At 58.3% G+C, this 12,995-nt stretch overlaps 2 protein-coding genes and 1 non-coding gene across 4 annotated transcripts in view; all 3 read left to right on the top strand.

The window, feature by feature from the left end:
* The window catches only part of RPL23 (ribosomal protein L23), a 69,866-nt gene that overhangs the window by 13,073 nt on the left and 43,798 nt on the right, over positions 1-12,995 (top strand). The window lies entirely within an intron of this gene.
* On the top strand, positions 427-498 carry TRNAC-GCA (transfer RNA cysteine (anticodon GCA)). The gene has a single exon. It is a non-coding gene; the product is annotated as a tRNA-Cys (tRNA).
* On the top strand, positions 1,154-12,682 carry PLXDC1 (plexin domain containing 1). Of its 2 annotated transcripts, none has more exons than XM_085211271.1 (14): positions 1,154-1,311; positions 2,100-2,215; positions 3,595-3,738; positions 3,992-4,061; positions 4,130-4,252; positions 4,371-4,489; positions 4,572-4,671; positions 5,585-5,680; positions 5,947-6,028; positions 7,199-7,259; positions 7,961-8,096; positions 9,120-9,155; positions 10,105-10,265; positions 11,266-12,682. In XM_085211271.1, the coding sequence occupies exons 1-14, from the start codon at positions 1,242-1,244 to the stop codon at positions 11,383-11,385; spliced, it is 1,434 nt and encodes a 477-aa protein (XP_085067397.1). In that variant the 5' UTR covers positions 1,154-1,241; the 3' UTR covers positions 11,386-12,682. The 2 variants fall into 2 exon arrangements, with proteins under 2 accessions (XP_085067397.1, XP_085067396.1); XM_085211270.1 differs by having other exon boundaries at positions 5,573-5,680.

Raw genomic sequence — 12,995 nt, 5'->3', positions numbered from 1 at the left:
TGCCCCCCGCTGGCTCCGGTTAATCCCCCCTCCACAGCCCCCGGGGAGGGGGGGGTCCGGCGCTCCCCCCGTCCTGCAGCGCTCCGCCACGACTCCGGTATTCGGCTCCGCTTTGCTGTTGCTTCGAAATTGCACCCGCTGCGCTCCCACTGAGGGTTGGGGATGGGTCCCCATCTGCAGCGAGGGCAGCACTGCTGGAGCGGTGCAGAAAAGAGTGGATGCATGCGTGTGCGCGGGTGTGCAAGGGAGTGCAGGGGTGTGCAGGGGTGTGTAAGGGTGTATAGGGGTGTGTAAAGGTGTGTAAGGGTGTGTAAAGGTGTGTAAGGATGTGTAAGGATGTGCAAACCCGCATCCGCATCGCGCCCTGCTGCCGGCACAGCGCAGCCCGCGTAGATCTCTGAACGCTCCAACGGCGTTCCCAGCAGAGGGGGTATAGCTCAGTGGTAGAGCATTTGACTGCAGATCAAGAGGTCCCCGGTTCAAATCCGGGTGCCCCCTCATTTTTTTCTTTTTTTTAATTTCTTTTTTTTTGGGGGGGGGGGGTTCCTTCTTTTTGGACCTCTCTTATCTCCCTTCCACTCCCCACCAGCAGTAGCTGAGAGGTGGTCGCGCAGTGCTCGCTCGCATTCCGCTGTCCCTGCACAGAAATGCCTCCGGGAGAGGGCAGCGGGCACCGGGACGGGTGGCACGCGTTCGGCTCATTAGTTAATTGCAGCATCGGTGCCGTTCATCACCTTCATCAGTCCCCACTACGGCGGTGGGGATGAGATGCGGGGCTCTGCCGCTGCCCCCGCCCCTCGGCCAGGACCCCAAAGCCGCCCCCGGAGGCTCCTCAAGGTGTGGGTTGCGCGTTTTTGGGGTGAAGACCCTCTGCCCTTCCCGGGGGTCCGGGCTGCTCCGCACAGCCGTGCCGGCCCGGGGGGTCTGCGGGAGCCCGGGGGTGCGGCGAGCAGCCATGAAGCAGCGGGATGCCGGTGAGGAGGAACCGCCCGTCGGGCGAAAGGTGACTGCAGGCGGGATGAGGGATCGCCGCACGTGAGATGAGAGGACGCCGCTCGAGGGATGAGGGCACAGCGCCGGCAGAACCGGGCCCAGCACCCCCCGGCTCGGGTTCTGCCTCCGGCCCCATCCCCACCCCCGGCACCACCCCTCGGCTCCACCCCCGGCTCCGCTCCAGCTCCGGTGGCGGAGCCCCGTGCCCGGCGGGGGCTCGGCGGGTGCCGGCCGCGGGGGGGACCGCGATGCGCGGGGGGGGCCTCATCCTGCTCGGCCTCATCGCGCTGTGCGGGCGGCGCGGGGCGCGGGGCGCAGGTAGGGGCCGGCGCGGGGGGGGCGGGTGGTGAGGTCGGGGGTTGCGGGAACGGGGGGCTGCGTGGCCGCGGTCTGGCGTGGCCATGGGCAGAGAGCGGCTCCGGCCGTGCCTATCCCGGGGGTGAGGTCGGGTCCGCGTGGCCCCCGGTGCGTGGGATGCCCGCAGCCGATGAACCCGCCCGCGGCGTGGGGCTCCCGCACCCAAAGAGAGCGCGACCCGGAGCCGCAGAAGCCGTTCTCTGCCCGTCCGGGGATCCCCGTGCTTCAGTTTCCCCTCCCAGAGGCTCTGGGAACAGAAACGCAAAACCTCGGGGAGCTGCGGGTTCGGCCCCAACCCCATCCTCACCCCCTGGTGCTCCGTCCCAGGGCAGGGATGCGGAAGGCGCCGCTGGAGCGGGTGCCCCAGAAGCAGCGAGTGGAGGGGGGATCCCACGGTTGGGGATGTTCCCAGCTCGGACCACCCCCTGCTCGTCCAAGGACGCTGCTGTGCCGCTGCCCCATTGCTGAAGCCCCGCGGCTGCTGTCATTCCCAAGGCTTCGTGCTCTTCTTTGCACAGTGCTGTGGGGCTTTGAGCTGCTCTGGGGGCGGTCCGGGGGCATTTTGCCTCCACTCACCCTTCTGACACAGCTGTTCCCCTGCCCAGGGCTGTCCCCGTGCCTTTGGCCACCTCACATCCCTTTCCTGTACCCTCTGGGTACATAGCGCTGCTCGCTGGGGTTGGGACACTCATGTCACCAAGTGTGTCACTGCTGGGGTGTCCCCTCTGACACTTCCTCGCTCCCCCCAGGACCCCCGGAGGGGCAGCGTGGGGCCGGGCAGCCCCAGGGGACTCACATCAGCCAGGATCTGGTGGGACGCAGTCTGGTCATCGACACACTGCTGGACAACGAGACTCGCATTGTGGTGAGCTGGGGGGGTCCAACCCCCACCAACCAGAGCTATTTCCATTCTGGTGGAGCCTCTGGCTCTGGTTTACTGTGTGGGGCCGGATCCTGGCAGCACAGGGGGTAATTACAGCCTGGGCAGAGGCAGCTGTGCCCAGGGGCACCTGGGGGTCAGCACTGGGGATGCTTTGCTCGTGGCTGTGCCACGTTGCTGTGCTGGGGGGGCTCTGGGGGGCTCTATGGGGAAGACTCCATCGTGCTATTGGAACCGAGTGGCAGCGGTGTCACCTCTGGGGTTGGCACTCAGTTCTCACCTCCTGGCTGCACCTGATTGCTGCCCACAGTGCACTCACTGCTGTTTGTGGGGGGCACGGGGGTGTGGGGTGCATTCCCTGCAATGAGGGTTCCTACTCTGTTGAGCTGTGATTCCGGTGTTTTTGTGGCAGCTGAGTGTGGATTCAAGGGGATTAATTCTCACCTGGGGAAAGGGACCCCCAGGGGGAGCTCTGCAGGGTCCCACCAACCCCTGCTGGGGCTGCAGCTCTGTGCTCTGGGACAGAGGGAGTGGAAAAAACCCAAACCACCAAATCCTGACTGGGAAGGGTGTGATTGCTCGCGTGGCTCTGGAGCGGGGATTTCCTGGGGCTGCATGGGTTTGGGGTCACTGCACCTCACCCCAAGCAATGCAGGCTCCAGGTGCAGCAGCTCAGTGAGTTTCCATGTTGTTGAGCATCTGAACTCCTTCCTAATTGCTGCTGTGACCAAAGCAAGGTGGTGGGCTCGGGCATCCTGGTGACTCAGTGATGAGCTCAGGAACTCGGCAGCCAAATGCTCTGTGCTGCCCCAGCTCCTCCGCTCCATCCCAGCTCCTTCCCCTTGGGTTACTGGGAATGCACTGGAATCTGCTGGCTGCGGAGCTCTGTGTGGGGAGTTCAGCCCCTGGACACCCCACATCCTGGGGTCCCAAAAGCCACATGTCCCATGCACTGAGACACGGTGCTTCCAGCACAGCCATCCCCGTGCCTCCGTTTCCCATCCCTGAGCTGCCTGGCACCAGGATTGGCTGTTGGAGACTTTTGGAGACTTTGCTGCCTTTATTTGCTCCGCTTCTTGCGGTCACTGCAGCCACAGCTCCCAGCCCCTGGCTCCAAAGCAGCTATTCCTTCCCAGGAAGGCTGCATCTGCTGTGCTGAAGTCCCTCATGAGTCACATCTCCCTCCTGCCAGCGCTGCGTCGGACTCGTGGTTCCTCCACTCCTCTCCAACTGCTCAACCCCTGCACTGCTTTGCACGGGGCGTTTCTGTTCCACTTCCATTGCTCTGCACTGAGATGGTGCCCGTGTGTTTCGCATCCCTGCAGAGCTACACGGTGCTGATTCTGTCCCTGTCCCCACTGCAGGAGGACAACCACAGCTACTACGTGTCCCGCACCTATGGGCCAGGGGCTGCACGCCGCCAGGGGCTGTGGGTGGACATGGCAGCAGCTGATAGCAGCCACGTGAAGGTCCACGGGATCCTCTCCAACACCCACCGGCAGGCCTCGGTGAGCCCGGGGGGTCCCAGCTGCCATCCATCCTTCCCATGGCGACAGTGACTGCCCCGTAGCTTGGGGGAGGCATTTGGTTCTCCCCAGCCCCATCGCTGTGGGGCAGAAGGGGATGAGCCGTGGGGGCGGGGTGCTCCTTCCCAGCCCTCCATGTGCCAGCCTCGGGGGTTGCTCCAAGCTGGGGGTGCCCAGCATCCCCATCAGCTTCCCCCTTTCTGGCTGCTGTCCTCACCCCATCTCCCTCCTGCAGAGGATCGTCCTCTCCTTCGATTTCCCCTTCTACGGGCATCTCCTGCGGCAGGTGACGATAGCAACTGGAGGTGAGTGGGGCCAGGGACCCGGGGTTGGGCACAGGCACTGAGCTGAGCCCTCTGCTCTGCTCGCTCAGGTTTCATCTTCATGGGGGACGTCATCCACCGCATGCTGACGGCCACGCAGTACATCGCACCGCTCATGGCCAACTTCAACCCCAGCTACTCCCGCAACTCCACCGTGCAGTACCTGGATAACGGTGAGCAAAGCTCCGCCCTGGGGAGCAAAAAGAGGGGTGAGGGTGTGGGGAAGGGGCCTGCGGATCAACGCAGGGTGAAGAGAGGTGAGAGGAGTGATCCGCTGTGGTGTCCCCCCAGGCACGGTCTTTGTGGTACAGTGGGACAAGGTCTACCTCCAAGGGAAGGAGGACGTGGGCAGCTTCACCTTCCAGGCTGCCCTGCACAGCAGCGGCAGGATCGTCTTCGGGTACAAGGAGGTGAGGGAGAGGGTCAGGTCTGGGGGCCGAGGTGCTGTGGGGCTCAGTGGGGCCGTCTCCATCTCACCCTCACCCTGTGCAGATCCCGGTGCCCGTCTTGCAGATCAGCGCTGCGCAGCACCCCGTCAAGGCCGGGCTGTCTGATGCCTTCATGGTCCTCAACCCATCCCCCGAGGTGCCCGGTGAGTGCCATCCCCTCCCCCGTGTCCCACATCCCCGGGGGGGTGCAGCTCCTGTGGGTTGAGTGCGCTGTGCTCCTCCCCAGCTTGCAGCCCTGGCCCAGGGGTGCTGTGCTCCGCAGGCCCTGCGCTGCTTCCATGTGAGCTGCAATCACCCTGTGGGCATCCAGCTGCGAGGTTGGGGCAGAGCAGCACCCACGGGAGTGCAGAGGGATGAGATGAGCAGCTCGGGGTGCTGCCCTCACCACCAAGAGCACAGCACGTGCACCATGCAGCCCTGGGCTGGGCAATGCACGGCGCATGCCAGCAGGATGCAGCGCATGCATGTGTGTGCACACTTGTTGCACGTGATATGAGCTCCAGTGCCAGCAGGACGCAGCACACACGTGTCTGCACACGTGTCCCACATGTGACACACGCTCCAGGCACGGGGTGAGCCGGATGGAGGGGCTGCTGCAGCCTCTCTCCCTTCCCCTCCTGTACACCCAACCACGCTCCTCGTGCTGCGCCCCGCGCCACGCTTTGCTCGTTATTTCTGGAGCCAACCATCTGGCCCTCGTTTATTACCCATTCACAGCACTTTGCACGGAAGCCTCAGGGGCTGCTGCCCCCCTCCCCGTGGGCTCCTGGGGAGCACCGAGGGATGCGGGAGGGAATGGAGCTGGAAGGGAGGCAGGGATGGGGATGGGCTGTGCGGGGCTGGACCGCGTCCACCCTGGAGTCCTCTGGGGAGAGGGAGCAGAGAGCTCCCAGCTGCTCATGGAGAAGTGAGGAAGGGGATTTCCACGCCCTGACCCCCCAGTGCTGCTGCTCGGCCTCCCCTGCAGCCTTCCTGCTGCCCTGTCCCATAGGAAGAACCCCGGTGGCAGGGGGTGGCCGAGGGGGGCTCACACCTAAAGCAAAGCTCCCGCTGCAGAGTCGCGCCGCCGGACCATCTATGAGTACCACCGTGTGGAGTTGGACACCAGCAAGATCACCAACATGTCTGCTGTGGAGTTCACCCCGCTGCCCAGTAAGCCGTGGGGGCAGGGTAGCACTGGGGCTGTCCCACGGGGCGCTTTGTGGGCACTGTGTGGCTCCAGCATCCTGCTGAGCAGACACGCTCTTAGTGCTCACATCTACACACGTGGGGGAGAGCAGTCCATGAATATGGAGAGGGAAGTACGTCTGTCCTGGGGTCACCACGGAGAGGAGGATGCTTGCTGCCGGGCTGGGAGCAGCCTGGTCCCACCATGCACTGCAGACACCTCCCAGCCTATTGCTGTGCTCTCTCTGCAGCTTGTCTCCAGCACCGGAGCTGTGAGGTGTGTGTGAGCTCCACGCTGACCTTCAACTGCAGCTGGTGCCACGTCCTGCAGAGGTATTGGGATGGGTCTCCTCTGCCTCTCCTCTTGCTGGAGATGTTCCCGCAGCCAGGGCAGCACTCTGCACTGCAGGGCCGACCTCTGCTGCTGCTGAGGGGTTCTTAGTGCTTTTCCTTTTTTTGTTAGAGTGATGCTGGCAGTGGCTCACGGGCAGTGGTTTGGTGGTGGTCTGACCTCAGGGCACAAGTCAGAGGAGCCGCTTCCCGAGGGTGGGGCTCAGTCCCAGGGCGGTGGTGCGGAGCTGGGACAGCAGTGGGATGGACGGACGCTGATGTCAGTGGGATTGGGTGGGATCCACTCCATGCTGGGGTTGGGATTTTGAACCAGATAGAGTTCAGGTCCCAGACATCGAGGGAGTGCGGTGCCCCCGGCCATGGGGACAGCCCCTGACCCTTGGGATGCTGCTCTGCCCTCCTTCAGCCACAGCAGGAGAGCCACAGTGAGGCTGTGCAGCACCGGAATGTAGAGCTGGCAGCAGGGGAGGGGACCCACTAACACAGATCCTCGTGCACAGTGCAGGGGCTGCTTCATCCAGCCCTGCTCGGGCTGCATCCTGGCTGTGCGCCCATCACACATGCAGCGATTCCATGAGGCCTCAGCAGGGACGGGGGGGGCTGGGGGCACCTCGTGCAGTTTGCTGGCTCTGCTCTTATCACCCATGGGATGGTGACAACTCGCTGCCCAGGGGCTCCCAAAGGCCGCAGAGCTGCCTTGGTCCCTGTGTCCGTGGCTGGTGCTTCCCCGACATCATTTATAATTTCTTTATGTGCTTTTCCTGACCAGATGTTTCTGGAGAAAGGAAAAAAAACAAAAAACAAAAAAACCCACAAACAAACCCTTCTGGAGCTCACGGCCTTGGCGCAGAGCGCAGGGAATGGAAACTCACACTGTCTCTGTATCTTTTTCCTATCTCTGCTTCTCTGTTTTCCTTGGAGAAACCATTTTCCACCTCCATAAAGAGGAACGTTTGGGTCCTTCCAGCACAGCTGCACTGGAATCCCCACAGCTTGCACGTAACCCTTCCACTGCGCCGTTCCTCTCACTGCTGCTGTGGCATTGCTGGGCATCTCAGGGGCTGCACCGGAGCAGCAGATGTGCGCTGCTGCTCGCTCCATTGCTGCTCTGCATCCCAACCTGCTGGGGTTTAATGTCCCCTTTCACTGCAGGTGCTCCAGTGGCTTCGACCGGCACCGCGAGGAGTGGCTGTCCTATGGCTGCGCCCAGCAGGTAGGGCTGGGGCTCCATGCTGGGAATGGGGCTGGGTGACAGCAGGCACATCCCAGTGCCAAAATGCACTCTGAGCTCTGCACAGAGTGTCCCTTCAGGTTGTCCTGCCTTGGTACAGGATGTCCATGCATAGCAGACATCCCCAATTCCTCCATGGGGAGAGCCCAGAGATGCCCCAGCTGTGCCCAGCCCCTGGAGCACACAGGGCTGTTTGCTCCTCACCTCCGTCGGTGTGACTCTGATCCCCTCTAAGAAAGAAGGAGTCAGCCTTTAGGATTTGATATGGTTTTTTTTTATGTCCTTGTTAGCACATCTCCACGTTGTCCAAAGTTGTTTCTTTGTCTTGGAAAGATCTACCCAAACATCTGTTTCTGCTTTGGTGTTTTGTTGTTTTGGTGATTTTTTTATTTATTTTTTTAATAATATATATTTTTTCATTTCTCACCACTGAACACTCATCCTCATTCTCTGTTTACCGAGAGAGAGGGAAATGGAGGTTCACGGGACTGATGCTGAGGGCCTGTGATGCAAGCAGGGCAGGCTGTCACCAAACCTCCACCACCTCCCCCAACCCGCTGCCCCCCAAACCTCTCCCCCACACCCCCCCACCCCTCAATTTCTGCCCCTTCTGGGCTGTATCCCTCCTCCCAATCCCTCTCCAGCCCCACGGCGATGCCTCCAGCCCTGCTGTGTCCCCCCAGGCAGACGCCAAGAGCTGTGAGGACTTAGCAGAGGACGACCACTACTCGCCCCCCCCCGACGGCTCCTCCTCGCCGCTGGATGAGGACATCACCACCCCCACGGCCTCACTCTCCATCGACAGCCTCACTACAGAAGGTGGGACACCGTGGGAGCGATGATGCTCTGAGGGTCGGGGCTGGCAGTGGTGCAGCAGAGCTGTGTGATTGCTTGGGAGCACGGAAAGCTCCAAATAAAGGCCCCCGTTTCCCCCGAGACGCCCCTGTGCTAAAGCTTGATAATCCCATTAATGCAGGGCTCGCTCCTCGGCAGGTATCGCTTCAATTTTGCTGCTTAATAGTCCCTAACGCAAACTGCTAATTAGAATAAATAGAAAGGAACATTAGTAATTGTCCTTCAGCCATGGGAAGGAGCTGGGGGGGAACGGAGCGCGGGGCTGAGGGAGCTGACTTTGATAGGAGCAATGGAAGGAGGGGGGAACGCAACACCACCACTGAGATTATTTTCCAACTCCACGCCGATTCTTGGAAAAAGAACAAGAGCCTTTCTGTGACATAGTCAAGCATGAAGTTAATTTGTAATCTTGGAAGCAAACAAACAGCCAGCTGCATTGGGCAGCAAATTCGATGGGAGCAGCGCAGCGGAGGGACGATGGGGATGGGTCCCCACCCCTCTGCATCTCCCACTCTGTGTCCTTTGGAGAGTCCCAGATCTGCAGCGCTGTCCCAGAGCTGTGGCTCACGGGGGGCTGAGCCCCGTCCCCTTGCAGCCCGGTGGCTCCTGAATGAGAGGGGAAATGGGACCGGGGTGTTGGACCCCCATGAGAAACATCTATGGAGCAACGGAGCCCCTCAGGTTGGGTGAGGAGTGTCGGCAGCGCAGCCAAGTCAGCCCAGTTCCCCTCATTGCTCTGCCTTGCTGAGTTCAAGGGCTGCTCCCCAGGTGCCTGTGCTGCAGGTGGCACCTCTGTGAAGGAAGGGATGCCAAGCAGGGCGTGCTTATGGTGGTGTGCTACTGCTTGGGGGTCCTTCTCTCCCTTCATTTGAAAATGCTGGGGGTGGGTGCCAGCAGTGCCCCAGTATGGAGAGGAGAGAGTGGGGGAAGCACAGAGAGCATCTCAGCAGGCTGTTAACTATTTTTGCCCTTCGTTTCTTCTTTCAGACGACACGAAGCTCAACCAGCAGGCAGGCAGTGAAGGTAAGGCCCCCTCGTGTCTCTGCCTGGAGAGCTGTGATCAGTCAGCAGGGTGAAATGGGGACTGGAAAGATGCAATCAAGATAAGAATCTGATTGTCCTTCCTCTGATGAATACTGCTTCAGGTTGTGTAATGTGAGAGCTGGGGCTGATCTGTTTTACCCTGATGCCTTTGTCTGCACTTCCCACTTCTCTTGGTGAAGGAGGACTGTGAGCTTTCTCTTCCTACGCAACTCCCTTTCTTTGCAGCTTTTACACCAGGTCCTTTTCCTTCTGAATTTCCCCAGCTGTGCCAAAGGGCAGTGTAAAGTTCAAATATAAGGTGTCCTGTCTGTGAGCCCAGCTCTGCCTCTTCCATCTCTTTTCCCCCTGAATTACAGCTGAATTTTCAGCCCGGTGCAAAGCAGAGCCCAGCCCTCTTCATTGCAAGCAGCTCCTGGAAGTCAAATTGGCTAAAAAGTGGGTGCAGCATCAGCCTGCCACTGCAGGCACGGGGCCTTTGAAATGCATGAGCTTCCCAGGCTCAGCCAAATTGCTCCCCGAATGGCTGGTAATGTCACTGCTGATCTATGCCATGGGCTCTGGAGCTCTGTGCAATAACGGAGTATCCATAGCTGAGGGCCGGGGTGAGCTCAGGGCTGTGGGTAAGGCGCTGAGGAGCCCTCAGCATATGGCTAATGGCTTTCTATCTGAGCGAGCAGCCAATGTATAAGGAATAGGGATTGGATGGAGGGGTGAAATATTATACGGTCATCGTTTAATCCTCTTTCTTTGCCAGCTATTGGTATCGTCTAGGAGGGATGCTGGAGCTCAGCCCCCAGCCCTCCGTGCATCTCGCCCTCTTGTTGAGCCAGGCTGGGTGCTCAGCCCCACGTGCAGGTCTCCAAGCATCCTGCCTTGCTTTTCCTGAGCCCTCAGCCCACTTCCAAGCCCAGCTGAACCCTTTTTGCAGGTGTGGGAAGCGACCTTCCTTCCAACAAAGTGGGTGCCCCGATTCACACCGGGACGATCGTGGGCATCGTGCTGGCTGTGCTGCTCATTGCAGCCATCATCCTCGCTGGGATCTACATCAACAGCCACCCCACCTCCAACGCCGCCCTCTTCTTCATCGAGGTGAGTGGGGAACCTTCCTCTGGTCCCATCCCAACCCTGCAGAGCAGAGCACAGAGGAGAGGGTGTGGGTAGATTGCACATCTGAGGCTCTTTGCATCGTCCTGCAGTCGCAGCCACGTCCCAAACGCTTTAAACTCAGGCTCATTCCCACCCACACTGCTTTATTTTGTGCTCTCTCATGTGCTCCCATCCACACCTTGCCTTTTCTCCCCATTCAATCTCAGCCTCTCCTGCCTGCTCACACCAGCAGTTCCCCTGCCTGGGATTGCTGCCTTTTCATTTGCCCAGCTGGATTTTGTCGACTAAAATTGTCAGGCTTTGCTGATAGATGTCATGCCATCAGCTGCTGTGGCAGTGGTGGTGTGAATGCTCGAAATGGCAGATTTTAATTCTCGGGAAGCTGGGGGGTCTGACAATCTCCATCTGCTGCTAAAAGCCCGAGGAGTGCGCGGTGCAGGGTGGCAGCAGGCTGAGTCCTGGCATGGGAGCTGTGATGCAGAGCCCTCACCTCTCCTTGTCACCCACTGCCTTTTTCCTCAAGCACTCATCTCTCCTCCATCTGTCCCAGCTGCAGAGGATCAATCTCTGTGGCCTTTACCAGTTCAGCTCCTGACAATGTTTGGTGCATTTATCCTTGCAGCACCCAACCAGGATGCAGCGCAGCTGTCCCCGTGCTGCAGATGGGGGAGAGGTGCAGGGGTGACCCTCTGTGTCCGCCCCATCTGTTCCCCATAACAGCACATCCTTGTTCTGGCACTGATGTGGGATCTCCCTTCCAGTTTCCATTTCCACCCGGCTCCCTCTGTTAACCCTATCAGTGGGTCAGCTCAGTGAGACTGATTGCACTGCAACAAACTCTTGCAAGCGTAAATCAGCTTTTTTTCCTTTTCTGAACTTTCACAAAGATAGCGTTGTTTCGAGGCTGAGCTTCGAGTTCCCAGCAGGCTTGGCTTGAAATGCTGCTCACAGCCTTCTGATGGCTTTTTGTTCCTGTCCACAGCGAAGGCCACATCGTTGGCCTGCCATGAAATTCCGCAATCACACCAACCGTGCGACGTACTCCGAGGTGGAGGCAGCCAGCCATGAGAAGGAGGGCTTCGTGGAAGCAGAGCAGTGCTGAGCACTTCTCTCCCTGCACCTCTGACCCGCCACGTCTCAAGTGTTGGAGTCTTCTGTTATCCTACTGCAAAATCTTTCCCCTGGTGGAAAAGAAACAGCAAGTAGAGGAAAAAGACCCAATGGAGCACTGAAGAGAAGGAGTCGGGGCTCTTTCCTCTCCCAACCAAGCACCAGCTTCTCTTCTCTGCTCTGGAAGAAAGGAAAACCTGTTTTATTTTAAGAGCAAAACCCTTCTAAGGATTCACCTTCAGAATGTTTGTGAGCCATTGGCTCTGAGGCACTTTCTGCCATCCAATTAGTTTGCTCAGTTAGAAGCTGTGACTCTTACCCTAAGGGAACCAGAGGCTGAAGGGAAAAAAATAATATCTTAGGTTCCTTCAAAACATCTCTGTGGCACGGCCACGCTTCCAGCAGGAGCAGGGGAGGTTTTGCAGGCAGAGGATGGGGACAGAGCTCTGCCATGGTTACAACACCCAGAGTCAAGCTCACTCATGGGAGCTTCCCATAAGAAGTAATGAAGGCATACGTGCCTCGATATCACTGAAAATCTGAAAAATGCTTGGTTAACACCCTCGTACTTAGAGTCTGCTGAGGCCAGTGGATTTCCTATGACTTCTGTTAGCTGTGTGAGTGATGGGCCCTTGCTCTGCACTGACGCTGACGCCGTGATTCCAGAATCCGACCCTCTCTGAGGGGCTCAGCTCTGCACCTCGCAGGGCAGTTCTGCTCCCTGTGCCATCCAGCTCACGGCAAGCTGCAGCAGTGCTCACCCTGCTTCCTCCATCAGTGCAGGACTGGGTCCCAAACTGGGGAGAGGTGGCATGAAAAAAGAGAGAAGGCCAAAGTCCAACATCAGGTAAAATTTTCTTCCTCCTACCAAAAAAAAAGAGCAGTGGTTATATGGGTTATTTTTTTTTCCTTATCTTTTGATCCTCTGTTATTTATTCTGATATCATCTTTGAAGCATATTTTATCCACTGGCTGGTTCAGCTGTCACCGGTGGTGATCACTGCCAAAGGCAGGGTCTGTCTAATTAATGTTTTCCTTCTCATCTGCTGAATTTATATAGCCATTAAAGATAAATATGGATGCTTTGTGGCATTTAGACCCTAGATTATACTTCCTCATACGTAGCCACGAGGGAGACTTTCGCTGCATCTTATTATGGCATAAAGGCACCAAATGCTTTTACAGGGTAAGTCAGGCTGGGTCGTGCCAAGTTGTTACGACCCAGGCAGTCTCTCTTTAGACGTATTTTGAAGATAAACCTTATTTCCAAATAAAGCTTTTGATGGGAAGGCTGTTTGTTCCCCTGTTTCCCTGAAGTAGAAAGAATTCAGAGGAATGCTGTCATTTCGTTTTTGCCCTGGATGGTTATGAGCTGGTTAGGAATTTTCTCTAAATTTCCACCTTTTCAAATAATGGCCTTATTTCTAGCGATTTTCTTAATATGCATCCACAACAACAACAAGGTTTTTAGGTATTCCTCTTCCCCTACAGCCTCTAAGATGCTAGGTAACATCCAACACGTCTGAAATGCTGCATGTTTAAAAGAAAAGAGACTTTAAATGGAGTGCAATGGAGCTGTATAAATCACTGCTGCATTACTGC

Source organism: Meleagris gallopavo, chromosome 29 (assembly GCF_905368555.1).
Source record: "Meleagris gallopavo chromosome 29, MGAL_WU_HG_1.1, whole genome shotgun sequence".
NCBI classification, from domain to species: domain Eukaryota; kingdom Metazoa; phylum Chordata; class Aves; order Galliformes; family Phasianidae; genus Meleagris; species Meleagris gallopavo.
The sequence above is the reverse complement of the archived record's forward strand: the minus strand, read 5'-3'. Positions and strand labels throughout refer to the sequence as shown.

What these genes read in the sequence shown, in the direction of transcription:
- PLXDC1 (XM_085211270.1), top strand. Translation starts at nt 1,242, where the DNA reads ATGCGCGGGGGGGGCCTCATCCTGCTCGGCCTCATCGCGCTGTGCGGG. An exon ending in GGTGACGATAGCAACTGGAG is followed by an intron (nt 4,062 to 4,129) that starts GTGAGTGGGGCC and finishes CTGCTCGCTCAG; the next exon opens with GTTTCATCTTCATGGGGGAC. An exon ending in CCTATGGCTGCGCCCAGCAG is followed by an intron (nt 7,260 to 7,960) that starts GTAGGGCTGGGG and finishes GTGTCCCCCCAG; the next exon opens with GCAGACGCCAAGAGCTGTGA.